General features: G+C 41.9%; 1 protein-coding gene across 4 annotated transcripts; it reads right to left on the bottom strand.

Moving 5' to 3' along the window:
* Window positions 1–273: 273 nt before the first annotated feature.
* hdac9b (histone deacetylase 9b) lies at window positions 274–25,071 on the bottom strand. 4 transcript variants are annotated; one of them, XM_015045309.1, is made up of 11 exons: window positions 24,431–25,071; window positions 15,594–15,835; window positions 15,082–15,271; window positions 13,686–13,809; window positions 13,472–13,593; window positions 7,567–7,698; window positions 7,281–7,396; window positions 5,815–5,937; window positions 5,136–5,313; window positions 3,972–4,186; window positions 274–1,737 (listed from the first exon to the last, which is right to left on the bottom strand). In XM_015045309.1, the coding sequence occupies exons 1-11, from the start codon at window positions 24,537–24,539 to the stop codon at window positions 1,399–1,401; spliced, it is 1,890 nt and encodes a 629-aa protein (XP_014900795.1). In that variant the 5' UTR covers window positions 24,540–25,071; the 3' UTR covers window positions 274–1,398. The 4 variants fall into 4 exon arrangements, with proteins under 4 accessions (XP_014900795.1, XP_014900794.1, XP_014900792.1 ...); XM_015045308.1 differs by having other exon boundaries at window positions 13,686–13,818; window positions 24,431–25,068; XM_015045306.1 differs by lacking the exon at window positions 24,431–25,071 and adding an exon at window positions 24,197–24,424 and having other exon boundaries at window positions 13,686–13,818.
* Between the last annotated feature and the right edge of the window lie 64 nt (window positions 25,072–25,135).

Genomic DNA, 25,135 nt, shown 5'->3' with positions numbered 1-25,135 from the left:
AAACATTAAAACCGGACAATCTGACTGTGCAGCATAAGACGGACAGTTTTGATTTCTCACATGAATCCAAACACGGAACCTTGGAGTAGGATTTTTTTTTCTTTTCTTTTCTTTTTTTTTTTACATTTAGTCGACAGTAGTACTAACAAAACAGGAAGGTTCATGACTCTGAAATACATTGGACAGATCACTTTAAGACAGACTATACACGTTGCAATGGGCACTTTCTGGGGAAAATTAAAATAAAGGTCCCATCCATGTTTTGTTTTTTTGTTTTTTTCTTAAGTAACATCAACCCTGTGTGTTGAGGTAAGCAGGCCGCAGGGGAATATGAAGGAAGCGATTCCCTTTAAAAAGAAAAAAGAAAAAAAGGAGTCCCTTAACCATATCCCCACTCACTTTGTAATTCGTCTTGACAGTAAATCAATTCTCGAGCCTGGCCCCTTGGACTCCTCCGACACTAGGTCCTCCTCTCTCAGCATTCCTGCACACATGAATCAACTCCTGGCTTCTTGAAGGCATTTCCTGCCCGACCCTCTCTCTTTCTCCCTTTCTCCCTGTCTGACTCCTCTGCTGAAAGCTGGGCAGGAACTCCGTTAAGCTTTGATTTTGGACCCAGAGAGGAGGAGAAGGAGAAAGAGGAGGAGGAGGAGGAGGAGGAGGGCAGGGAGAAAAGGAGAAGAACTCGACCTAATGCAGGGCTCTGGCTATGCGATCATTCCAAGGCGGGATGGGATGGAGACCAGGGGCGTGTGAAGGAGATGCCTGCACACCCAAGCCAGGATTTAGTGCTTTATCCTTCAAATTGCAATACGAGTTTCTGCCCTGTTAGGATTATTTTAAATGCGCATTCTCTCTAAGACAAGATATTCCACATTTCCGCTGTGGGAAACACTGAACAGTGAATGTTGTCACAGGTTTTCATGAAAAAAAAAAAATGAAAAAAAAAAGGATTTAGCTTCCAGAACAAAGAGCAAAGACTAATAATATTTGAATATTTTATGGAAAATTGTACAGAATGGCGGCTCATCGAAGCTGTACATCTGCTAATGCTTCCCTCTACAAATCACCTTTGATGCTAAATCCACAGTATTATGTACATAAAGGTTTGTCAGTCGAGCCGACTCCAGGTGACCAAAGCGGCTCTTAAAAAGAAAGATCTAAAGTGTCTTCATATTTACAACCAAGGAAACATACATATTTTACAGCGATCACAAACACAGAGACCACAAACAGAGTCTTGACAGTATAGGATGAGTGAGGCTGCAGCTGAGTGAGAGGAGGTCATATGTTGTGACAGAGCTGGTCTACCGTGCGATGTCTGACGTGTATGCGTGCGTGCAAGTGGAGATGTTTGTGATCGTTGTGAGCGGGCGATATCAACTCCATCCATTCCCCTCAGATCATGGCTCTTATCACCAGTCTCCCTTTGACCTGGTGGAGATAGGTGCTCTGTTCGGATTCTAGGCGCCGATTGGTCAGAGCCTCGTCCTCGCTATCAGCCGGCTCCTCTTTGACCTTGATGACCCCACAGTGAGCGTCTGGGAGCTCGCCGATCGAGCTGCCACTGCTGCTGCTGCTGCTCAGCGTGTGCTTCCGAATGACTCCTCCAGGGGGCAGCCTGTCCTCCTGCATGCTCTCCGTCTCCTCTTTAGGCTGCTGCTCCTCCTGCTCCTCCTCTGATTCCTGCAGGTGCGTGCTGGGCTGACGTAGCTGCTCAATGGACTTGGACAACAGCTGCAAAACACATCAGCTTGACGTTAACACCGACATCCTGCGTCCATGCGCGTATTAGTTAAATGAGCCTTGTAAAGCAGCCCTATTTGTAAATGAAAACGGAATCCAGTCCCTCACAAACTTTGTAACCACATAAAGAACTAGTCTAGCATACGATGACGAAGAAGTATTTATATCAGGGAACCTTTTCACATCTGGTCACATTACAACCGCAAACTTTAAGATGTTTTATTGAGACACTGAAGTAAAGAGGACGAAAGATGATACATAGCCTTTTTCCTCTTAGACTAAAAAAAAAAAGTAATGTGGAGTCCGTTTGGATTGAGCGTTCCTTACTCTGACTTTTTGTTCTTTTTTTTTTTTAAACAATTCAGCTCAATCAACTGCTTACAGAAGTCTCCTAATTGGTAAATAACACTGTGTCCCAGTAGAAATGGGTCTGATTACCCATTTGGTACATATGTATACCAGCTTTGTGGACCAGAAATGTAGAATAGCATTAGTTCCTTGCTTCGTCAGTAATAACAGCTTGGATGGAAATAACCTTTGTGTAGGTTTTGTTTTTGTTTTAAATATTAGAGTTCATAATAGCAGAAGTGTGATCTCTTGCCAGGAGAGCATTTTTAACAGGTTAGCATCAGAGGATTTAATACATAATTCCTCATGAAAACTGTTCAAGTCACATAACTATAAACAATCCATAGTAGCAGGGAGAAATTTAACTCTCAGGTATCAGCTTGTGTTTTTCTTTTTTGTATTTCATATATTACCAGAAAGTACAGATATAGTTTGATGCCATTCTTCTTTATGTGTCTATATTAATCTTGTACTGTATTAAAAAATAGGATCACTTCAGAGTGAATGTTTGTAAATTATTATTATGCCTTTATTAAGCTATAATATTGCATTGATCTGATTGCATATTTCTTTACATAAATTTGATTCTTATTTTCTTGCAAAGTGCCTTGAGAAGACAAGTTGCTATGAATTTGTGCCATGTAAATAAACTGAACCTGACTGAATTTAATTATTTGCTTTCTCAGCCTTTGCAGATTATTTACCCACAAGAGGGCTCCAAAGCCAGGTTGTCTTCTTCCTGTCAGCCAGTAACCAACCAGCACTGCTATCTGCAGAATCTAGGCCTTTTATAAATACCCTTTCATCAATACGAATTAGCCTCTTTAGCATTGCATTAGTGAAAACTGTTCGCAACTGTTCCTAAAATCCCTAAGCTCCTGTAAATCTCCAATACGGCTCTCCCCCTCCCGCCACCACCGTTGCTAGCGTTGGAAAAAAAATAGAAGCAATTGAGGGATGTTTAAAAACAACCGTACAAAAGCCACTGCTCGGAAATTAATTAGGGCAATGTTTCAGAGCTGCCTCTCAATAAACACTAAGGGCTCATCCCCGATTAGTGGCCATTTATAACCTCCACTTTAAAGAGGATTTACTTGCAATCTCATTGGCCTGAGTGATCAGAGCCGGCCCCGTTGACATGGTTCTAAAGACGCTATTGTTTTTCAAATGAGTCAGCTTCACAGAGAGTGTCTTAAATTCACTCCTAATCGTGTTTTTTCAACGCACAAAGAAACTGTGACATGTTCAGTTTCTATTGTGCTGCTCAGTAAGTGCTTCTTTAAATATTTTTAGGTACGAGCTCCTCTGTGGGTCCCATGGCTCTGTCAGGACCCAACCCTGGGACACATCAGCTTGTGAGCTCACACAATGCTGCCTTTCACGCCATCGGCCACCTCACACCAGAATAATGACAGTCTGTGTAAAGCCAGGTCACTATGGCCAACTCGCAGAAACACAAATATTGCCACAGAGGAACAAAATGCATTCAAGGGTTTTTTTTTTTTTTTTTTTTTTTTCATGGGAACTGAGATGAATTAAATTTCACAGCGTTAGCATGCGAGTGGAACAGATGCCACAAGCTACGATAACAGAATTATTGCAGAGGAAGGATTTCTTCCTCATTTGAAGTCAGGCAGAAGTTCTTCGGTTCACAGAAATAACAGCAGGATTTTGAGGGTGGAACAAGACTATGAGCCAGGTCCGCAAAGTTGAGCTGCACATACTCTCTCACAATGACTAAAAATAGAACCACACTTGTGTCCTTAAAACGATTAACCCAAACTTCCTACAATAAACCGCGACCTCGTGAGAACCAAAGAATGGACGCTGAATGTCAGGAGGAGAACTGTGGAAGTCATGAAACTCAGTGTTTTCACCTTATTTATGTGGACCTGCTGCTGGTACTGTTTCTGTTTCTCCAAGAAATGCTGGTGCTGCTGCTGGATGACGAGCTGGGCCAGTGTGTTCTGAGGCAGAGGTGCCGACTGGGTTCTGTTCAGAGGTCTGTGTTTTGGTAGCTTAGGCCGACTGCTGGAGGGGCGATCCTTCATGACCAGAGGGGACTGAGCGTGGGAGGACATGGAGCCTTGACCTTGCCGGAGAAGACAAACACCTTGGTAAAGTTTTCCAAAAGTCATGCTGCAAATACAGGTGCACGAAAACGTCTGCAGTAAATCATGCATTTTATTTTGAAGGGCACCTAATATGCTTTGTTTTAAACGAGTGAGGACAGGTCTAGAGGCTATAGACATCAATGAATGTACAACTTAAAAAAAAATCTAAAATTTTGACCTGTATTTAAAACAAAAATAATACAGATATGTTACGGCCTACAGAATCATGACATGATAGTTGTCCAGTAGACCATATGCAAGGAGGGTCAACCACAAAAGGTCATCGTTACTGAAGCTGACTGAGTGCGATACTGTAGCACATTAATGGAAAGTTGAGTGGAAAGAAAAAGTGTGCCAGAAAAAAAAAACTGCACAAGCAACAGGGATAACCGTTGCCTCCGGAGGATTATGTAGCAAAGCTCATTCGGGAGTTTAAGTAAAAAATTCCAAGACGTAGACTGCAGCTGGATATGGAGCTTCTGGGGCCACAGCAGTCAGACGTTTCGGGTCTGTTGAAGGTATTAAAGAGAACTGGGCTTCCTTAACACCTCAGACGATGCAGTGATATATGAAACAGGAGACCCAACAAGTGCAAAGGCTGTTCGAGACACACAAAAATAGTTTTCAGTAGGCCAACATCACTATATCAGGAAAAAAAAAAGACTTTTTCTTCTTGTGGTCTTATTTAATTCTCCAATTTTCTGAGGAACTTCATTCTCAGACTGCACTAGCTGTACGTGACAAACATCAAATTAGCTAAAGCTTTAAACATATTAACATGTTTTTTTGTTTTTTTTATTGAATCTATATAATATTTGTCTCACATTCTGAATCTTTCAATGATATCCTAACTTAAAACGCACTTTTCGGTTCTTCTCTGAGGTGCGAAGAAACTAGATGCTGACTGAAATCAGGTAACAGCCTTACCAGAAGAGATGATCTTCTGCTGCCTGATTTGCTCCTTCTGGAGGAGGTGCTGGAGCAGAGCCTGGTGGCTGGGGCTGACCTTTGACTCCAGGGCTGTCTGAAGTGGCACAGGGCCCAGCAGGTGCCCAGGCAACCCATGTTTGATTTCCGTCGATCTGTCATTTAAGCCCAAAGCAGCCTAAAAGAAGGGAGTTAAGGTAAATGAATTTAAACAATATTAACCTTTTCTATATTCTAATTTTCCACAAAGGACAGTAAGAAATTCTCTTCATTAAAAATGGAGGTAACAGTGAATACGAAACTCTGACGTTGGTGTGTACTTGATGAATATTTTGTGGAATGTGCCACTATGCAAAGGATGATATATCTTGTGTCAGGCTATCGGGAGCTGCACTTGAGAGCAACGGGGCTTTTTAAAAGCCGTGATTAATGAGGTAACAGGGGAGGATAAGAGCATGCTTGACACAAGACACTGCAGCACAATATTTATCTAAGCCCAATAAAATCATTTGGGGCCACAGGTCAGTGACCCTGCGGTCATAAAGAGAGTCCAGAAAGCCACTGATGGCAGGTTTCAAAGCTCCCACACTGAGATGAATACCTCACATCCACAAAAACGGCCACAGTGTCGTACAACTGTGAAATATCATGCAGGAAGGTCCGCGGTATTCATACTCACACTAATTGGTGTGGGTGTAGTAGAGAGCCCCAAGGAGATGTTGGGTAAGGATGGAGATGTGTACAAGCTCAGCATGGACACGGAGCCCTCGGGTCGGAATAGTCTTGGCTGGGAAGGCCACCTCTGCATCAAACAGGCAGAAGAGAGCGAGAGAGACAGATTTAAGTGGATGGACAGATCTAAAGATTGCACTGAAGGCAGTTTCAAAAGGAAACAAGATAAGTGGCATGAATGTAAATGTGCTATGACAGGAGAAAGTGCATTTTTCTGCAAGTTTTTTTTTTTGTTTGTTTGTTTGATGGCGGCAAAGGTTTTTCAGACCCGCACAGAATGAAATCAGCCTCAATTCACAAAAATTAAAGTTTCTGCAGGTTTCTAAGCCCAAAGTGAAGTTTCTCAGCTTCCCAGTCCCCACCTTCAGGCTTCTCTCTCAGAGAACATCAGCACTGGGGTATACTTCCTGTACCCAGCAGAGCAGCGGAGCAGCATGTGGTTCTGGAACAGCCATGTTTATCCTTCCAACCCCTACCAGTACTCGGTGACCTGTATGTGGATATCCGGCCCGTATTTGACCCAAGGGACTCTTTCCCTCTGAAAAAGGATACCTAATGTAACGGTGCACAAACACTCCTTGCTTTTGCAACAGGCATGGAGTCCATGGGGGATCCCTGCAGTCCACCAGAGACTTTCATGAAAGCCTCGACTCAGGCCTATACAATAGCAAATCCTGCATGTTTATGTTGTTAGCGTGTGGGTGTCTTTTGGCTACCAGCGCCTGGGATATCAATTAAAATCCCCAGTTTGAACGTCTCCCCAAGCCTCAAGCTTCAACCTGGTGTCTGTCAGGGCGTCTCTCCCTTCTCTCCGTGTCACTGGAGGTCCCTTGGAGAATAAACAGCAATGCGAAGGCAAACACAGCTGCTCTGTTAGGATCGCTCGGAGATGTGTCATATCTGTCAAATATTATAACGGCCAGTACTGTGAGCTCAGTCTAAGGCGAGTACTAGTCCGTAACTCAGCCAGGAATCAGAGCAGCTCACGCAAATGCAGTCTGAACCCTATGAAAAGACAACGCAACCGGTGACTTTCTAAAGAACTGTTTGTCCAATATGGATTTTTTTTATATCACTGGAAAAGGTATTGAACTAAAATGTAATTTTTTGCATAGTTTCAGTGTAAAAAATAATGCAAAAGTAGTAATTTTTTAATGTTTTTAACATCTTTAATTCTGATACCTATGTGTTCAGGACTGTATTTAAGTTGTAGCATCAACTTTATGAAGGTAAAGAGGGGAAATAAGTCATGTGGGTCGAGTTGTGTCTCTTTAATGTCGTCATGGAGATCATTCTCAGTGACGTGTAACAAGCAGAGGGCAGCTGTCCACTTTTATGGCTGCAAGAACCGAATGTTTTATGCCATGTTCAAAACAATTTACCAATCTTCCTGCGCACAATTTATACACTTACCTCAGTTTTTGTCGTTGTAGGCAGAGAGGAGGGTCCATTTTCAGCCCCCAAGGCACTAGAGGCCCCTATGGGAGAGCTGGGGCCAGACCCAGGGGCGCTGTTAGTTGGGGCTGAATCTACGAGACATCAATAGTTTGCATCGTCAACACTCTGAGCTGTGTTCAATCATCTAAACAAGTACACAAAAACAACTAATGTAACGTTAATCTAACATGACACAGAACACACACACACAAAAAAAAACATATTTGTGTATTGGCTGCTTCAGTGACTGAGTGAGGCATACCCATAATCTCTAAAGCCCTCTTTTTGTACGGAGTAATGATGTTTCCATCTCTTCTCTTCAGCATTGGACTGCTTCTCCTCTCTGCCACCTTCTGCTTCAGTCTGGATCGTACCTTCAGATTTGGCTCGGACGCTGCAGGACAAAAAGGACAGGCGTTCTGTATGGCATACAACTCTGCAAGGAGAATCAAACCTTCCAGTAAAGCACGACTGCTTCGCTGCGTTATGCCAAGAGTCAGACTGTACGATCCTTTCCACTCCCACAGTTATCAATCCAAAAACAAAAGGAGAAAGAACGGCAACGCTGCCATGTTTTGACATGCTACCGTTTCAGTGTCCAGCTACGTCTTGAGTGAGTCAGGATTGGACCCATTTCCACATCATCTGGACTACATTAGGTCGAGCAACACGCAGGCTCAAAGTGAAAGAGTCTGCTACCTGCCGCCCTGGTGACCACAGCCTGATACAGTAGCAACAGTTAAACTAACACAAAAACATGGCAGATGTTTCAGGCTTCCTCCACATCCCCCGTCGCCCTAATGCAAACCAGAGGCGGGACCAAACGTATCGAGTCCGAACACACGGCTGACCGCGTCATAATGCCAATGCAATATCTGTCACGATAGACACGTTGAGTAAAGAGTTTCCATCTGGTTTTTATGAGGGGTTTAGGGAACTTGAGGGAATATTGGCATGTTGTCATACTTAGGATAATCAAATCATTTTAAAGCCTCAATTTAACAGGGTTGAATTTCTTTCAGCAGAAATTTAGTCCAAGACCAACTTTCTGGCCTTCTCGTGATGGATGATTATTAACTACTAATAGAAAGTCAACAACAGTTGCATCAGATAAGATCTTGCCTTAATTCATCAACAATTGACACTGATTTATGAAGTGCTTCATAAGAGCATATATACCCCTCAAACTATTTTTGCGTTTTCTCACATTATAACCACAAACAGGAATAATTTTATGACAGACCAACACAATTTAGTGTGCAACTGTGAAAAGTAATGAACAGTTTTCCTTTACTCTGATACCCCCAAATGCAATCCAGTGCAACCATCTAGTTTTTTTTTTTTTTGAACACCACAAATTCGGGAACATACGGCTTCACGAAGGCCGAGGTCAGGGAAAAAGTTGTGGAGAAGCTTAAATGTGGGTTAGGAAATAAAATATTATCTTGAAACATCATATGAGCAAAATGCTTTTTGCTTTAACAATCACTTTCTCAAATGTCTCTATGGGGAAATAATCAAATGAAAATACATCGTCTCATGGCGGGTTGCAAAGAACTAACACTGCACATCACTTTGAAGAGACCATTCAAAACCACGAAACGTCCAGAAAAGTTGATGAGAAGATGGAGGTAGCTAAAGAAAACCAGCGCTGCAATGTACGTAGAATTGGGACAGAGGAAAACAAACCTTAATGTACATTTACACCTGCTATTAGTTTAGAAAAAAAAAAAAAAAAAAAAACCTGTCATGTTTGAAAAGGATGTGATTGCAGGTTGAATAAAAACAAAGTTTTACATTTTGCAAGAATTAATTGGTTTATAAATAAAAATAGAAAGCGTTTGTGTTCGCCTGGTGAACCATGCTCCTGTTTAGTCGTCCGGTTATGTCTCAAGAATAGCAGACTTCCAAGTGAAATCCCACAGTTACTTTTACATACTCAAACAACATGCAGAATGGATAAGTTGCTTTTTTCGGGACTGAAAGCCAAAGCAGAGAGATGTATTACAGTTATGTAAAACCCTTCTATTACACAATAGCCAACCTGTTTCAATTATTTAACTCTGATCAATAATTAAATAGGCCTTTCCTGTTTTGCACATCATACGGTTACACATAGGAAAGTGCAACTATGATGTGGAAACACTGCGGGGGAGGAGGAGGGTGATGGTGATGGCGGTGGGGGGAGGGGAGAGAAGGGGCAAGGCGAAGAGAGTGGGTCGCACGCTGCTATTTTTGGCTTTTGTCAAAAGCAGCAAAACCGTCTTCCCTAATACAGACCTCCAATCCTGTGGGTGTGAGGTAGAATAATAATAATAAAAAAAAGAGAGAGAGAGAGCGCGAGGGCGGAAGAAAGGAGGCAGCAGAGATAAATGGAGAGAGATCGCTGTTGGGAGTCATATGAATTTGCTTCACGCCCTGCCGCCTTGATTGCTTTCTATTTTTACACGCCACTGCCACCAAGCTACGCATCCCAATTGGTCGCCACGGGAACGCAGACAGCAGCGCATGAACAAACACTTTCTTACATGTCTCTATGGAGAAATAATCAAATAAAAATACACTGACGCACGGTGGGAGCAACAGGAGGCTACGGCAAAGCGTGCATGCTGAACACCTGGGTCACTTCTGCAACGAAACCTCGTCTGGCACAAGAAATGCTACAATATGTTGCAATCATAAATCAGTGTCATTAGTGGTCCGCCTATCTGTGGTTAATCAGATGTATAGCCCAGCCATCTCTATTAGTGATTCTTTATTAAAGCTGGGATCTGGGCAGATGGCTCTCTGCAAAATTTAGTTTTGTGTACAACAGAACACCAGCTGAGCATTTTGCTGACATCAATTTTTAAACTAACGCTGAATAGTTTAAAAGTAATGCTGCTCTGTATTTTTACAGACATAAGCTTAATAACCAAAGTTACAGTCCCTCAAAGAGAAAACAAGTTTGCCTCTTTTTTTTTCTTTTTTTTTTTGAGAGAGAGAGAGAGATAGAGACCTTAAACAGTTTAAAAACTTATTTTCAGTCAGTTACTTAGGAATGCCTTTGTTTATTTAGTAAGTCCATTAAATGTGACCTACAAAAACGGATGAACCGGTGTCATGTCTAAACATAAACAACTTAGCCAGGAATCCAGTTTAAACTGGATCAGGAAGTATCTTTATATCAGCAATCAGCTGCAAGCAGAACTTTGTCAGAGAAACAGTTTGACAGACACATGCACCTCTTTTTAGTACATGTATCCTCACAGTGCAAACAGGAACCAACTCTGTACCAAGATTTGTATTGGTAACACAAATCTTGGTTTCCAATAAAGTTTTTTGCTCTCCAAGTATGCATATATATTTTTTTTCCATTGTATGTGTTGGAATAAATTGAACCGTCTCCTCCTAATTTAGCCTCTGCTTGACAGCAAAAATAGGACAAGTTAGTTTATTTTACATTACTGTGAAAGCATAATGAGGTATGGATAATAGATAGATGGATATAATTGCAAGGTTAGCGGTTAACATCCTTCCTTTCAGAAATATAACATCGATTTTCACTGCTATGCTCATAACACTTTGCATTTTTGCTTTTTTCAATCCAATCAGGTTATTCAGACCAGTTACTCGCCCTGCAATCAGGTCTTGGCAATGCAGCAACAATGGATGACACAAAGAATACTCTATTCCAATAACCAAAACAGAGGATATTGTTCTCACCAACCACATAATAACTTTGAATACTTAGTATCGCCAAATATTAGATTTAAATAACAATGATTGGCAATTAACTGAACTGAATTCATTGAGAATAGGAGCTTTTTTTATGTCCTCAATGAGTTGTTGTAAACTTGCAAGAAAACACCAGTCTACAAAAGTATTACTGGTCTACAAGGACCTAATTTGTGACAAAGACATCCCCAACCCACCTCTCAACAGCTAAAAAAACATGTTGGTCCACACAAAAATACGCATATAAAATTTTAAACATAAGTTTTTAACATACAGCCTAATGCTTTGTGGTGGACAGTTTTACCTTTTGCAGGACTATTTTGGAAAATCTTTCCCACACCTGCTGAATACACACTTCTGGTAAGTGGGTCAAGACCAGAGTAGAGGAGGGTGGGGTGTGTTGGGGAGATGCAGCTTTTACTGCTCAGCCACAACTATTCTTACCACAGACTATCACGTGCTGTCAGCCGAGTCTATTCTAATTCCAGGAATTGAAACAAAGAGGATATAAGCAAAGGTAACATGTAAGTCACGTGGCAGTCTTTAAGCTGCTTTTTGGGTGCATGAGAGAATCACAAGAGTGTCAGTGACGCTTTGCATTTATAGGGATTAATGTGGCTATAAGTACGTGGGGCCCTTAAGAGAAGACATGAAAGCAAGTGCCATATGGTTCACATGCAATTTAAAGCAATAACTGGCTACCAGATCAGAACATGCCACCTAAACAGATAGAATAAAATTGACTTCAGGTAAGTCGTCACAAAAAAAAAAAATACAAATGTTTTGTAAGTTTTTTAGGAACAAATTACATATTTTGTGAATCTCAAAGTCATACAGGAAAAGTTTGGTGAGGTGAAGCAGTGGGGAGTCTGACACGGAGCGTTCCGAGTCGCCTCTACTTTGTTTTAAGAGAGCTGCCTTTTCTTAAACAAACAGTCCTGTCAGGGTTCATCCTGCCTGCGCAAGCTTCAAGTCTGCAACACCTGCCAATCAGTTATCTGCGACAACCAATGGGAACAAAACTACCTTTGTGTGCGTCCCCTCTCTCGTGTGCCAAACTCTCAGAGGACTTTAATAAAGATCGACAGGAAGTGGGGGAGGATGGCCCTGAGCAGGAAATGACCACATATAGATTCAGGAATCTATTTCCACAGAGTCAAAAGGGTTTTGTCAGTGCACAGGATTAAGGCAGAGAAACCAAGTTTAAATTTAAATGTAAATTTAAATTCTAAGATTTTTCTCTTAACTAAAATGTGTTGTGAATCCCAAAGTTAGTTTTAAAGGATATTTATTAGTATTTTAGATGAGAAACTCATGTGTTGTGGACATATTACAAAGGGTCAAAAAGAAGTCATCTTTTAAAGTTTGTAATTACCTTTTAAGATTCTTTTCTGATGTGATGTGACATTACTTTACATAATTCCTTCTGCTTGATATTCAAATTGTGCAGATGTGCAAAATGACAAGCCGCAGAGGATGAGAAAACACATTGTATTTGGTGACCTCATAGCCAAATTATGAAGTTTTTGCTTCTGCAAACCTTTACGCCTATAAAAGAAAAATCAGAGCGACTGAGCGAAAGGGATCATTCTTTAATTCCGTGTTAATCCCCAGAGAACTCCCTTCAACTTTAAACCAACAAACCTGAGCTCTTTTCTGGTGGAAACTTTATGTTTACATTTTTTAAATAGCTTTGAGGCACCATATCTCAGGAGGAATTATTCTGCCTAAATTATCCAATTTAGCTGTGGACTACTTCAAAAACACCTTCGAGCTGTGGTTGATGGGGACATTAACACGGCAGCTTATTAACACCAGCACTGGAGACGCAACAAGATCTCCTGACACAAGATTTCTTGCCAAAGCGGAGTCTGTCTAACGTAACACTATCCACTGTGTCCGTCTGTGTTTAACTGTTTAGTGAAATAAGTCAAGGCTATTGTTATGGGCTTATTCCTTAAGCTTAATACCGTTTTGTGCTAAGTTTGAGACTTTTATTTTGAAGCACGAAAGGAAGTAGCTCTTAGGTTGCACTATTCACCTGACAGTCGACAAAAAAATGCACCTTAACAGGCTGATAGACAACACTTGGTTACAAAATCATTAGAAAAAGGTCATCATCACTTTTTAAATTATTTGTGTGGAAACATGTAGGAACAAAAATGGCGCAGGATAACTACTGTGAGAATGCAAATTATTATTATCAGTGATTATTACATAATCAGATATGACAAATTAAAGTTTTTCTGAAGTTAGGTGTATCATGCTGACCCTAATAATGCCTCAACATCAGTATAAAAACACCTTTCTTGAATCGACAGTAAAAACATATATCGAGTCCTTCAAGCTTTTAATTTTCCGGAAACAAATTCTGAAAACTGTGTATGTTGAGGATGTTTATGCATGAAGATTTTTACATTGGTGCTGTGTTCACGTGTAGATTAGCAAACCTGTCTTCCTCAAGGGGAAGTCGTCCTTGCTCTCGATAGGCGACGGCAGAGTGTACTGGCAGGTGGGCGATGTGCCCCCCAGTGGTGGAGAGCTTTGGTCCAGGGATGCGTGGTGAGAGGACCTGTTAAAAAAAATAAAGGAGGTTTCAAAAGGGGGAAAAAAAATGTACCGAAATATTCAACTTCTCCCCAAAAAGTAATACAAGTCACTTACGTGTACCAGAGTTTGGGATGTTGGATGAAAGTGTGATTGGCTCCATTAGTGACTGGATCCTTTGCAGATTTGTTCAACAGAAACTCTTGGAGTTTCTGCTTTACCTCTGTGCTGGCCACTGCACCTGTGAGACCAAAAGGCAGAACCAAAGGGATTGGGGTTACCCTAACTTGTAAATATCTGGATCTTCACACTCGATGCACATATATACATACAAAAGTAATTCCCCTGCATCCTAATTTAAAAACAACAGCAAGACTATATCAAAATCACTCCTGTAACCGAGTATCCTCTCCTCACCTAAGAAGGCCACTTATGTAGGAAGATCTCCCCCTAGTGGTCAAAGGGGGACAATAATGTTGCTGCATACGTGATTCTGCAGTGAGTTTCTTCCCCATAAGATGGTTAGAGTTACAGAGAACAGCTTCACATTACCTGACTTGGCAAAGTCATAAATCTAGTCTATTATTAACTATATGGTAAAAACAGCAATGAAATGTTATACCTGTCACTATTTTTATCACGCTATCGGAAGACATTTCTTCTAAATTTGAGCTTTAAAAGGTCACCGAAGAACTGGACATCAGTGCTGAATAAGTGCCATCCAATCATCAACAGTTTTTATCAGAGGCCTAAAGCCAACCCCAGAGTCATGAGACAGTTTGATTTGCTGTTGAGAAATATTTTCCTCCAAGAGCAAGAGACATCAAAAATTAACAGCCTGTCCTCATTATGAATGGCAATAAAATGAGTCTAATTCTTTATTGCTCACATTCAAGTCCTTGCTTTTGCAAATTTAATTGTGATTTACTTGCAACTATCAAGTCATTTTAGTGAGGCTGTCTTAAACACGAACCCTGCTTTCTTAAATGTCTTGGTGATAGTGTTTAGAAGTGTTTTAGCTCAAGAATGAATAAGCACTTCCCTTCACATAGTCACTGCTGAGCATTAACTATTTAACGCAAAGAAATACCAGCTCACATGTTTGCAGTATCTGGTGGGGTTGTGTGAGCTGATGCTAATTTATTTTGGATTTAATAGATAACAGAAATAATGAGGAAAAAAAATTGACATTTTAAATGAAGTGTCAGGGAAAGAACACTGTCCAATCAAGCATACCAGGAAAAACACTGCACTACACAACACCATCATTTTAGGATTAGGACAGAACGTGGTGCTTGCTCCAGTGGGTAAACTGAAGGGAACATTTTATAAAATTTATTCCATGCAGCTCTTATATGTACATTTTTCATAAACCCCACTGGTAAGCATTCAAGATAATGGAAAAGGTTCAGCCTTATATAATTGCTTTTGTCACGGGCGGTTAATTTTGTTTTGCGAAACATTTGCCCCTGACAGACAGGAAATCGCGACGATGACGGTGCCGAGCTCTTACTCTCTCGGGAGCGCTCCTTGCCCCTGAGGCTCAGGCTGGAGACGTGCTGCTCTCGTCGATGCCTCTCCAGCTCTTTTTCCTGCTGGTTCTGTTGTTGTTGTTGCTGCTGCTGCTGCTGCTGCTGCTCGAGACGGCGCTCCTTCTCAGCGAGTTCCTGCTGCTGCTTCATGGCCTGGAGCTCTTGCTGGAGCTGAGAAAAGCGGTGCTCACATCAGCATGAACAGAAGTAATTGTGGAATCAAAGAAGCTTTTTAAAAAAACGTCTGTTGTTTCTTGTTTTGCTGCAGTGGAAAACTCGACGCTCCAGCTAAGATGTGTTTTTTTTTTTTTTTATAAAATGTGTTGCAAAAAACCTTGAGTCCTGCTGAGTTGTTTTCCTTCTGCTGCACTCGTTTTATGCTGTCCTGAGGTACACATTTTTGTACCGCATCTGCACTATGTCATGCTGTGCTGCGTTCTGTTGTTTCTGCTGTCATGCTGACCTCCACGCTACTGCTCGGTGCAATGCTAACCTTGAGATGCTCCTGAAGCTGAGCCTGGTGCTGACGGGTCAGCTTCTCGTGCTGCTTCTGAAACTCGCTGATCAGTAACTGCTTCTGGATCTGCTGCTGCTTCTGAATGAGGAGCAGCTCCTGCTGGAGCTGCCTCTCCCACAGTCCGGGGTCTGAGCCTGGCCCCAGCATCCTCAGGTCTGTGCGTAGGTCCAAAGGGGACAGGGGCTCCACAGCCAATGGCACGTCTGGCTTAATGTCGACTGCGGCACAGAAAAGGGACAAAATGTAAGATTTGTGCCGTTTTCAGCTGTAATTAAATGAACAGTTATAAGGGAGATTAAAAAAAGAAAAATGTGCACATTCACTGTGAGAAAGAAAATCTTTCTCTCCCGTGATCCTAGAAAGCCTGCGATTATAGCATGTATAAACAAACAGTCTCGCGTACGTCATTTCAGAGTCCACCGGGGGCTGCTGTGTGCACTTTGAGACTCGGCAGACATGTGACAGAAAATGTTGAAGCAACCATTTCAAGTATTTACATGAAATCTGTTTTCCCACTGATAGACAAATAATTGCAAAAACGTCCTCCTCCCCGTCAGCAACAGAACACCCTGCAGATATTTCCTCCTCTCGTTAATAATGTATGACAAAAACGGGCCGTGAACCCGCGTGAGTTTGTAAATTCATGTACCTGCCTGGTGTTCTCATTTCTATGCTTCAGCACAGGCAATGCAGCATGCACATTGGTAAGAAGTGCCTCTCTATTATGGGTAATTGCCTGATACAAAGTGACAGGGCATCCCCTTTTGGTCTCCAGTCTCTATATATAGCCTGTTCTGCGGAAAAAAAATAATAAATAAAAAAATCAATGGCCAGTAAAGAACGCGAGACACAGATTTACTTTATCGTCCTCCTCCACAGAGGATGATTGGTGATTGTTCAATATTTTCCACGTCCTCTCTATACTTTTTCATCTAATTCACACAACTGGTCCCATCTGCCTTCATCAGGCTGATCCTGTGCGCACTTATGTGGAGAGTGAAGATTTTCAATTAATTTTAAGATGTGTTGCCAGGACAATGTCCAGTGTCTTTTGGGAGTAGAACTTTTTCCACATTTTGAATCGTTACAATACAGTTTTCAATATTTTGAATATATTTGAGAGAGATTAATAATAGCACAAAAAAAGGAAGGAAGGAAGATGGCACATAGGTTGGATTTCTTACAAACATGAGAAGCAGAGCACAAGTTTGGATTTAGGCCCCTGAAGCAAGACACCTTACAACAGATGAATTGAGGGAGCGAGAGAGATTTGCTATTCCTTTTTAATAACAATAAACTAATGAGGTTTGTTATTCTTAAAAACTGATGTTGTTGCTGAGATTTTTCCTTGTACTGTTTGAACTGTATCTCTATGGCAGCTTCAATGAAAGTGTCAATAAATGCCACAGAGACATGTTGAAATATGACTGAACCAAATCACCCAACGAAGGGTAAGTTTATTTTAAAGAAACTTGTCAGAGAAGATCTGACAGAATTCAGAGGACAATTTAGACTCAGAAAGACTGGGATGCTTCTTATCGTAGTTTTCATTGCCCCTACCTTGTTCACCCAACTTTTGCTTCACTTGCAGCCATCTTCACATATAAATGCTGAAATATTTTGTTTATTTTATTTACAAAATAGATCAATCTCAGTCAGATTGGATGGGGAGCCGTTTTTAAACAGCACTTTTGAAGTCTTTACAAAGTTCCACAATTGTATTTAGGTTTGGACTTTTTTTAGACCATACCAGCACATGGTTGTATTTTAATCTCAAGGACTGAAATCCTGCATTTTTTTTTGTTTGTTTTGTTTTGCTTTGCTTCTCTAGAACTTTGACGTGATGTGAAGGTAGTTGGACCATTTGAAGCAGAGACGTATCAAAGACTGGCAGGACTCCAGTCATTGAGGACTTAAACTGGACAGCCACGATAGACCATCCCATTCAAGATCAGACTCTTTATCTATGGGGTCGTAGGTATGCAGGAAGCCTCAGCAGCCTGCAGAAGAAGAAAAGTATGACGCAACCACCTCCACATTTCCCCAGACTCAAGTCTTCCGCAGGCACAAAGGGTTTCTCTGTAATTTAGCTCCATCCATCTTTCCATAAACATTGACCAGCTTCTATGTCCCACCACCATGTTTCACCTTGGAGATGGTGAACTTGGGGTGATGTGTAGCGTTTTCTGGCAAGCATATCATTTTGCATTTAGGCCAGTCTCTCTAATCTTCTCTTAATGTGGAGAACAATGTTTCATTTTCCATCCACATTATAATTATGAGCTATTTTGTGTTGGACTATTATGTAAAAGTACTTTGGCTAAAAAGTAACAAGCGAATGCTTTCGCAAAGGCTGCGTAGTTTCTGTGGTAATTGAATCTAGAGGATAAAGGTTAGTTAGCCTAATACGATGCGATGTTCAGAGACGCATCTGGACTGTGTTCTATCTCCTTAATGGCAAAGCTGGACAATTATTAAAATCTACTTAAAATTCCAGGGGCTAGATGGAGATTTATTGAGTCCTTTCACTGGCTTAATCTTCTCAAGAGGTCACATCTGAGGGATCATCAGGAGTGCAATTACTTCACCTGTTACAGGAAGAACTAAGCCTGCATAAATTGTTACACATATGTCCACGTGAAGGCCCTGTGATAAATCTAAACAGAGGTTGTAAAAAGCGACAAAATCCACAGCAGACCTGAGCAAAAAAAAAGAGTAAAAAAGCAGTGCCCCTCTGCTCTCTGATCTTGTAAATCTCACTGGTGCTCATTTGTTTTGTCATGTTTTTTTTAGTTCTGCCACCCTTCCATGTGCGTGCGCCAGTGACGATTAAAAATAGAAACATTAAAGCGAGTGGCGCAATCCCAGTCTGTGACAATCCCCCTCACCCCCACCCACAAACACTCACTACGCACACACACGCACACGCAAACACACACACACGCACTCCCCAGTATCCACCACCCTAACTTGCTGCTGCCATGGCAACGCTGGCGACGTAATTATGTCTCCCTGTTCTGCAGATATCAAGTCTCACTGCATGTCATCTCCTGCCTACAGTGTGCGATGTGACATGTTGACTATTATATCAGCTTTTTCAGCTCTTATATAAGAAAGGAGTCCCGAGCCGGAGAGAGAATGAGAGGAGACGTTAGAAAAGCCTTCAGCGGCTCGGTTCTGAATCAATGGGGAGAGCGACTTAAAACGTGTTCAAAAGAAGTGAAGACAAACAGAAGGGACTCCAGCGCTGTCATTTTTTCCTCTCTGTGTTCTAAAAACAACTTCAATCGGTTGACAGAGAAGGGCAACAACATGGCAGACACGTCGAACAGGCACCTGTAGAACAGGCACTTCTCTCCTGACAGGGAATATTAATCTTAGCTTTAAAGTACTTGACAAAGGAGCTTTTTTGTAGTGGGTGCTGTGAACCTGTGAACCACAGCACGGCTCAGGGAGCCAGACAGCCTTAGTGCTGCTTTTACCTAATAGACCCAAATATAGCTCCCCTACCCAAAGAGAAAAAAGAAAGATGAAAAAAGGCATAAAATCCCTGCTGGGAGATCTAATTAATCCCACATTTTATTCTGTATCCTGGCTATGAGTGGCATTAAGGATCTCCACTTTGATCGGCACATCAAGCGCAGCCTCCACCAGAAAATTCTCCATTTAGCTTAACAGGATGGGAAAGCCTCGGTAGCCTCATATGCATATGTCTGCTTAAAGTTCAACGTGTTGAATAATGACAGTGATGAGGAAACACAAGGTCCTAAATTTAAGCAAGCGCTGTTATAGCAACAGTAAAGCCTTGATCTTTGATATGTGTGATTTTTAGCTTCCCTTGTCATGACTGACATTGAAACAAGGATACCGGTATGCTTAGTGATGCGTTTTTCAAACTACACGTCACATCAGACTTGCAATGCCTCCAACTAAATTCCCACTTATTTATCAATTCAAACTGCAGTCTTAAATGACTTGAACTGAAAATCTGGTGTTCCTATATTATAAAAATACTCTACAGGCAGAGGAGAAAGCAGAACTACCAGAAGCGGAGGCTAATTTTAAATGTTTTTCTGAGCAGGGTCTTAATATAGACCACATGCAAAAAGCGTGTCACAGTTGTGAGGCCACCCGCTCGATTTAACACAGGCAAAAATAAAACGCAGTGTCACATTTACATAACTTTTAGCTAATTTCTGAAGTTGTTGCTCAATAAAGAATAAAAATAAAAAAACGTCTGTGCGTTCTGGGACAGCGGTCCAGTCTGTGACATTGACCTCCTCCCCTACAGGGAACACTTCATACTGGGTGCCGCTTGATTCGTGGAAAGTGCACAGAAGGACCAGTAGACGTTGGTAAACAAGAGATTTATGAATGACAGCTCCCAAATTTGTTTTTAGCACAGGAGGAGCAACAAGCACCCTGTACCGTGCCCAAATTCCTCTCCCAGCAGAGGTCCTGCCAAGGGGATATAGGGTGACTCATTGCCTGTGACCACACTCCCACTGCAGCATCGCACCACCAGTGTCTCCAACGTGTTTATTCCTATAACCAATCTGTCTCTCATTAGTCCTGCTGGTGCTTAGAGTGACAATCACAGCCTTAATTTAAGATGTTGGATGGCTGCCTTTTTTTTTTCTTTTTTTTGCCTCAGACCACATTAGCAGGTTCCCATCCAAGAAAGAAACACACATCACAAGGGACGTTATGCTACTACTGCACGTGAGAGGGTTGGAACGCAACGTTTCACTTTAACAAGTTTTTATGTGGCTGAAGCATCACCATGCCTCCCTGAACACGACCGAATCTTAGCAAATCTTCTAAAAAAAGAACAAACAGGCTAAAATCATTTAAGCTCTTCAGCCTACATTAGGATCTTGTTTCATCGGTTGGATCTGCAGATATTTCCGAGAAAACTATTTCAGAGATTAAATGGAGCGGCATTTTGATATCAAACAGAGACTCATTCCTCAAGCGTTTCTTAGTCGATGTCGATTTCTCATATTCTTGAGATCTGATTCTAATTTTTTACCAATGCCATTTTTTACATCACATCAAATGACAGATGGAATACAGGCAGGTTCTTTAATTTTACAAAATGATTGCCAAAAAGTTAGAAGACCGTCTCCATTTATGAATGAAATTATAACCTTGAGCTGATCTTCCTTTTCCATTTAAAAAAAAAAAAAAACAGACAACAGAGCAGTAGCTAACGAATTCATAGACTGAATTTATCTAAAAATTTGGGGAAGAAGAAGATCTGATTTCTTAGTATTTGACCTGGTGATCATTGATTAGTCACCCAAGAAAAAAGCTAATTCCAGCACTTGATTGATAGCATCTCATTAATGTTGAACAAAATCACCATCGCCTCAAACTGGTGTTTGTTAAAGGCAAAACTTAAATATGTGACTTTGAAATGTTATTGATTTGCAGCCAGAGAATTACGTAAAAGTAAATATACCACATGCTGTGATGCAACTTCATTTCCATCAGTACAAAGTAAAGCTCACCTATCTATCTTTAGGTATTTTCTACTTGAAGCAGCAGTAATTTTCAGTTTTTTTGCCACAAAGACTTAAGAACACACTTGGTTATGCTGTAAACATGAATGTATGTGAGCATTTAAACTGAAATAGAGAGGGGCTGCTTATCTAAATTCCCCCGTCTGCCAGTATAAATAGAAACAGAGATACAGAAGATGTTTGAGGGCAAAGAATATAAAAAAAAAATAAGCCGATGCTTGGGACTGCAATGTGGTGCTGGATCTCTCATTAAGTGCCTTGTTATTTTGAGCAGCTGGTATGTCTAAAGCAGGAAACAGGTCTTTATTTTTAAGACTGCAGGCTCGTCCTTGCAGCTGAGCCAGAGCTGTGGTTAGGGAGGCTGTCTGCTAACAAAGAGAGCAAAGCAGTGCCACCACGGCTCTTTGACTGAAGGAAGCCAAGCGTTCAGTTGTCTCCTGTCCTGCTGTTACCTCTAATTATTTACACAACAATAACACACAATACAAAGTATGACAAACACGAGCAATAAAAGAGAATCGAGCAGACGACTGACGTTTAGGAAATGCTCTTTTTGTAGGACGCTCCTTTACTCTGCAGCAGTTTTCCCCGATGCTTGGGGACAAAATCTGACAAGTGTGCGGACTTGGAATCCTAGTCAGGAATACAACTAAAATAGTAGTTGTAAAACGTGTTCATGCTTTAAATGCCATATCAAAAGTCATACCAGCTTAATTGACGTAAAATTTACATACTCAACCAATAGTCTAGGTCACAAGTTACTTCCACATTTGTTTTTTTTTTGCAGGCCGGAAGCCGAAAAGTTTTGAGATCCGCTGCTCTACATGCTCGCAACATTCGCTTCACTCTGCATAATCAGTAAATTCCTAATCTATTTATTAGTAAAATGGGTCATTCTTTCCATTTTTAGCATTCCATGAACCACAGAAATCCATTCAACGGGGAAAAAGAGGTCCCCTAACGTTGATAGTAGTGAACTATGCTCTTCTAAGGATGAATTTTACAACAACAGGAAGAGGAATTTAGAAATGTCTAGGGTATTTATGGCAGCTCTTTTGTCATCGGAATCTTTTTACTCCTAAATTATGCAGTTTTCTGGCAGTGCTGACGCTAAAACCCATTCTATGCGTGTTGTTTTGCACCATCTCTTCTGTGGTAAGCACTTCAAACGCACGCTACCTGAATAGGTCCAGGACGTAGATGAGTGGACTTGAAGGGTTTTGCATTGTTCTTCTCTGAAAGGTTTGGGGGGGTTTTTTGGAGAAATTTGGAAATTTGTACGATATTTTAAGCAAAAGGGGAAACTCACTCATTTCTCTGTTCTGTTTGAGAACCCATCTGTGGATATTTTTCTTTTTCTTTGGAAAGAATCTTATTGGTCCTGATGCTAATCTGAAATTGTGATTAAGCCCTTTTATTCTCTGATCCACTTGAAGTGTGATAAAAGGAGGGAAGACGGATCAGAACTGTGTTTCAGACCAACACATCACAAATAAGCTACTTAATCGACACTGGAGCTTCTTCACACGCTCCTTTCGTGACAAGACCACATAAACATAAAACTATTAGAACATTTTGACTGATGTCTTGCTGCGAACAAAACAGCCAGAGAAACCTAGTAAACTCACTCAGTTCTACACAGAGACGTTTCTTTGTGCAGATAATGTTAGTCATCGTCATGTGGTTTATTCTAAAGTGGGGGGAAAAAAACAAATTAAAACAGGCAAACGGCAGAATTCTCTATTAATATCTGTTCTGAGGCGCTGTTATATCAGGAGCATGCGAGATGGAATGATAACGCGCACAGACGCCTAATCTTAGCAGGCTAATGCCATAAGCTGAAAATAACTCACCTAAGAATAGCTGACCCACAGAATAAGCAAGGAGCCTGAATTCAAGTGCTTGCGCTCTACGGGTCTTGTTTGGTTCACAAGCCGCAAGACAATAGAAGAAATCCCTTCTTCTATAGCCCGATGGTTATAGAAGATCCGTAAGGCTCCAGGTACATTCAGTGGGAGTTGACGCTCCGTCTCTCCTTCTTAACTATCTCGAATCCACTCTATTTTCACTTTACCCAGCCAGCATGCCTAGGTGGGCCCCATGTGGGGAAAAGGAGGGCAGACTATATGGGTCCCATATGGGTTTGTCCGCGGGTTCCACGATGGCCCCACATGGGTTTGCCCATGTAGGGCCAGAGCCCACATGGGCCCTGCATGGGCCCTATATGGTGGTGGCCCACATGGGTTTTGTCCAATTAGGGCCCATGTAGCACCCATGTGGGCTGTGGCCCTACATGGGCAAACCCATGTGGGGCCATCGTGGAACCCGCGGACAAACCCATATGGGACCCATATAGTCTGCCCTCCTTGTCCCCACATGGGTCCCACCTAGGCATGCTGGCTGGGTTAATACTAAAAGATTTACAGCCAATTTAAAAGGTAGCTATAAAATGTAAGTGTACAGGCAAGAAGCTCGTTAAAACCCTTCTGCGTTGTTCTATTTCTTCTTTTTTTTTATGAAGTTACGCAACTGTAGGATAATGTTTTCACACAGCACACAGTTTCAACTCTGTCATAATTTCTAAAGATACTTTTGAGTTTTCTCGGCAGTCACATAGGGAAACCAAAAAAAAAAAAAAAAAAAAAAAAAAAAAAAAGTGGGACTCATGTCGCTCTTGAGTCAATACAGTAAGTAGATGTTACTCATTCTGATGTCAGCTGTGAACTCTTCAATTCAAGTCCCAAGCCCAACATAGAACAGATACCGAGTTGGTGGTAAATGTCCAAAGAGAAACCTTTTACATGCCCCCCCCCTGCTTTCAGTGTCTCTGTAACTTTTCCCTTCCTGTTCCCTCAAAAGTGCACGCTGACATGGAAGCTTGCAAAACCCAACATCCCTGTCATGTTCACAGTGAGTCATTTCAGTGAGCTACAAGCAAGCTGAACAGAGTTAACTCCATTTCTGATTTAAGTCAACAGGGACGAAAAAAGCACTTATTTTCAGAAGCCCACACAGAAAAACAATTCACACAGCAATGTATGTCAGAGAAAATACCTTGATTCGGGGGGGAAAAAAAGTTTCTGCTCCAAGTGGGCTGAGATGTCTCCCACGGAAAAAAAAAAAAAAAAAGCGCACGAGTTGAGAGAGTGAGACAGAAAGATGGAGTGGATATGTGCATGGGAAGCACGGAGGGCGGAAGGGATTTGGGGGGAAAGCAAAACAAGAGGAAAAGCAGGAGGACAGAGAGGACTCCTTAGGATGAGCAGAGACAGCGGAGCGTGAGATCACCTGAGTTGTTCATGTTGTGCATCTTGCTCTGGTTGAGGAGCTGCTGGTGTCCGACGCGCCCCTCTGTTGTGGAGAAACTTGACTCGCCCTCGTAAATCGTCTGCAGCATACTCCAGTCAGCGCTCAGGTCTCATCGCCAGCCTTGCGTTTCCTGTCACCAAGAGCCACCCCTCAGAAACTCAGGGTGGGGGGGGGAGAGACCACGACGACGGGCGACTCTCTCCCTTCCTCTGCCTCCTCCTCTGAGGAACTACTCCGACTGTAGAGCTCTAACACGAAAACTACACACTCTCTCTATCTCTCTCTCCGTGTGTGTGTCTCGGCAGGGCAGCTACTCTCCCGGGAGTCCTGCTTCAGTCTGGTCCAAACATCAACACAATGTTTGGAGGAAGATGGCAGCAGGTTCTGATTCTTTTATCTGCCTCTGTCCCTCCTGCGTTGCAGCCTTCAAAGTGTCCGGGCAGAGAGAAGAACGTAAAGCTGAGTTGCTGAGAGAGCTGTGTGCTCTGAGCACCTCGTACAGGCAGAAATGCAAGCCGAGGAGGGAGCGAGCTTCATTTGCATGTGAATCAACAACTGCGGGGCTCACAGGTGACAGAAATAGAACAATGGCCAGCCCTGGCTAAAAATAGGTCAGGCGAGGCGCAGGGATTGGAGCAGCATTGATGCGTTTAAAAATACCACACCAAACACAGCTGTCTTCTT

Source organism: Poecilia latipinna, unplaced genomic scaffold (genome assembly GCF_001443285.1).
Source record: "Poecilia latipinna isolate Pla-1442-1.1 unplaced genomic scaffold, P_latipinna-1.0 Scaffold719, whole genome shotgun sequence".
Taxonomy (NCBI): Eukaryota; Metazoa; Chordata; class Actinopteri; order Cyprinodontiformes; family Poeciliidae; genus Poecilia; species Poecilia latipinna.
The sequence above is the reverse complement of the archived record's forward strand: the minus strand, read 5'-3'. Positions and strand labels throughout refer to the sequence as shown.

Bases quoted from the DNA above. Each gene is read 5' to 3' on its own strand.
- hdac9b (XM_015045306.1), bottom strand. From the start codon at position 24,320: ATGCACATATCCACTCCATCTTTCTGTCTCACTCTCTCAACTCGTGCG. The intron at 15,836-24,196 runs GTATTTTCTCTG...TCTGTGCCGCAG, and splicing joins TTTTTCCCCCCCGAATCAAG to TCGACATTAAGCCAGACGTG. The intron at 13,594-13,685 runs GTAAGTGACTTG...TTTTTTTAACAG, and splicing joins CATCCCAAACTCTGGTACAC to GTCCTCTCACCACGCATCCC.